We start from the raw sequence: 1,500 nt of genomic DNA on the forward strand, positions 1-1,500 counted from the left end.
CACACACACACACACACATCAGTGCACACACAGTGACACACACACGCACACACACACACACACACACACACACACACATCACTGCACACACACACACACACACACACTTTGTCTCTGCGTGTCACAGAGAGCCGTATGTACTCACCAGCCTCGGCGAAGGTGATGATCTCCGTCGTCTCCTGCGCGTCGCCGCCGTCTCCAGCCCGAGCTGCCGCTGCCGCCGCCGCTCCTCCCCCTCCTCCCCGGCCTCCCCGCCCTCGCGCCTCCTCCTCCCCCTCGATCTGCACGCTGCCGTCCTCCGCCACTCGCCCCACGTGGAGCTTGCGCAGGGCGTTGAGGAGCGCGGCGCGAGGCACGGGCCGCGTGATGTTCGGCCGGGCTTGGAGGTGCAGCATGTTGAGGATGTGGCGCTTCACCGCCTCCACCACGTCCTGCTGCGCCGCCTCCTCCTCCTGGTCGTGCGCCGCCACGTCGTCCCCATCGTTTCGCCTCATCCTGGCCAGGGCGCAGGAGGGGCAGTGGGAGCCGGAGGCGGCGTCCGGCGGCGGCTGGTGGTGAGGGTGGACGCTCAGAGACGGCGGCTGGGGTTTGGACGGCGTCTCGGAGGACGAGCCGCAGCTCTGGACCAGCAGCAGGACGGTCCAGCTGAGCAGAGGTAAGACGGACATGACGGCGGAGTCGCCTGATTGGTCGGATGCGGTGATGCTGCCGGATGCAGATGCTCGGACGCAGCCGGGAGAAAAAAGTCGGCGTTGGTGTGAAAAGCGTCTGAACGGAAAACAGAGTCCGGAAGAAAAAAAGCTTCACCTCTCCTCCGTCCTCTCCGTCTTATCGTCTTTGTCTTTGTCTTTGTCTTTGTCTCTCCTCAGAAGTTTGGAAGCTGCAAAGTTCAGCTCACAGTCCACCTGCGAAAACGGAGGGAAAAAAAAGCTGCAAAGACATGAGGAGAGAGAGGAGGACAAAAAAAAGAAAGAAAGAAAAACGCAGAGAAGAAGAGAGAGAAAATGAGTAATCCTTATCTTTTTTGTCGGGGACAGATGGCTGGAAAATGTGGAGGCGTCACGAGAAAGAAAGAAAAAGAAACAAAAACAAGAAGAAGAAGAAGAAGAAGAAAGTCTCGGACGTGATGAATGGATGATGAAAAGGAAAAACTCTGGTTCCCGGGGTGCAGGCGCTGCAGAGCGTGTGTTCGGAGAGTGTGTGTGTGTGTGTGTGTGTCCGAGACGCAGCTCCACTAACTTATCCCAGATGAAGGGAGTTCCTCTCTACACCTCCCTCTCTCCCTCTCTCTGACTGCGATCCCTCGCTCACCAGTTGAATGGTTTTAGCGGAGTGGGCTGGACTCGCTCTCTCTCCTCGCTCTCGTCTTTCTCGCTCTGGCTGCCTCCCACCATAATTATACCTCCCTCCCTCCTCCCTCCATCTCTCTCTCTCTCTCCTCCACTACAGTCTCCTCCCATCTCGCTCCGTGACTCATAGCACTTCCAACTTTTACCTTCC

General features: G+C 57.9%; 1 protein-coding gene across 1 annotated transcript; it reads right to left on the reverse strand.

The window, feature by feature from the left end:
* Nucleotides 1-145: 145 nt before the first annotated feature.
* On the reverse strand, nucleotides 146-1,425 carry LOC121939843 (inhibin beta A chain-like; the record flags this gene model as incomplete). The annotated part of the gene is made up of 1 exon (XM_042482777.1): nucleotides 146-1,425. A coding segment is annotated over exon 1 (523 nt), but the record flags the coding sequence as incomplete, so codon positions are not given.
* Nucleotides 1,426-1,500: the final 75 nt, after the last annotated feature.

This window comes from Plectropomus leopardus, unplaced genomic scaffold (assembly GCF_008729295.1).
Source record: "Plectropomus leopardus isolate mb unplaced genomic scaffold, YSFRI_Pleo_2.0 unplaced_scaffold6289, whole genome shotgun sequence".
NCBI classification, from domain to species: domain Eukaryota; kingdom Metazoa; phylum Chordata; class Actinopteri; order Perciformes; family Serranidae; genus Plectropomus; species Plectropomus leopardus.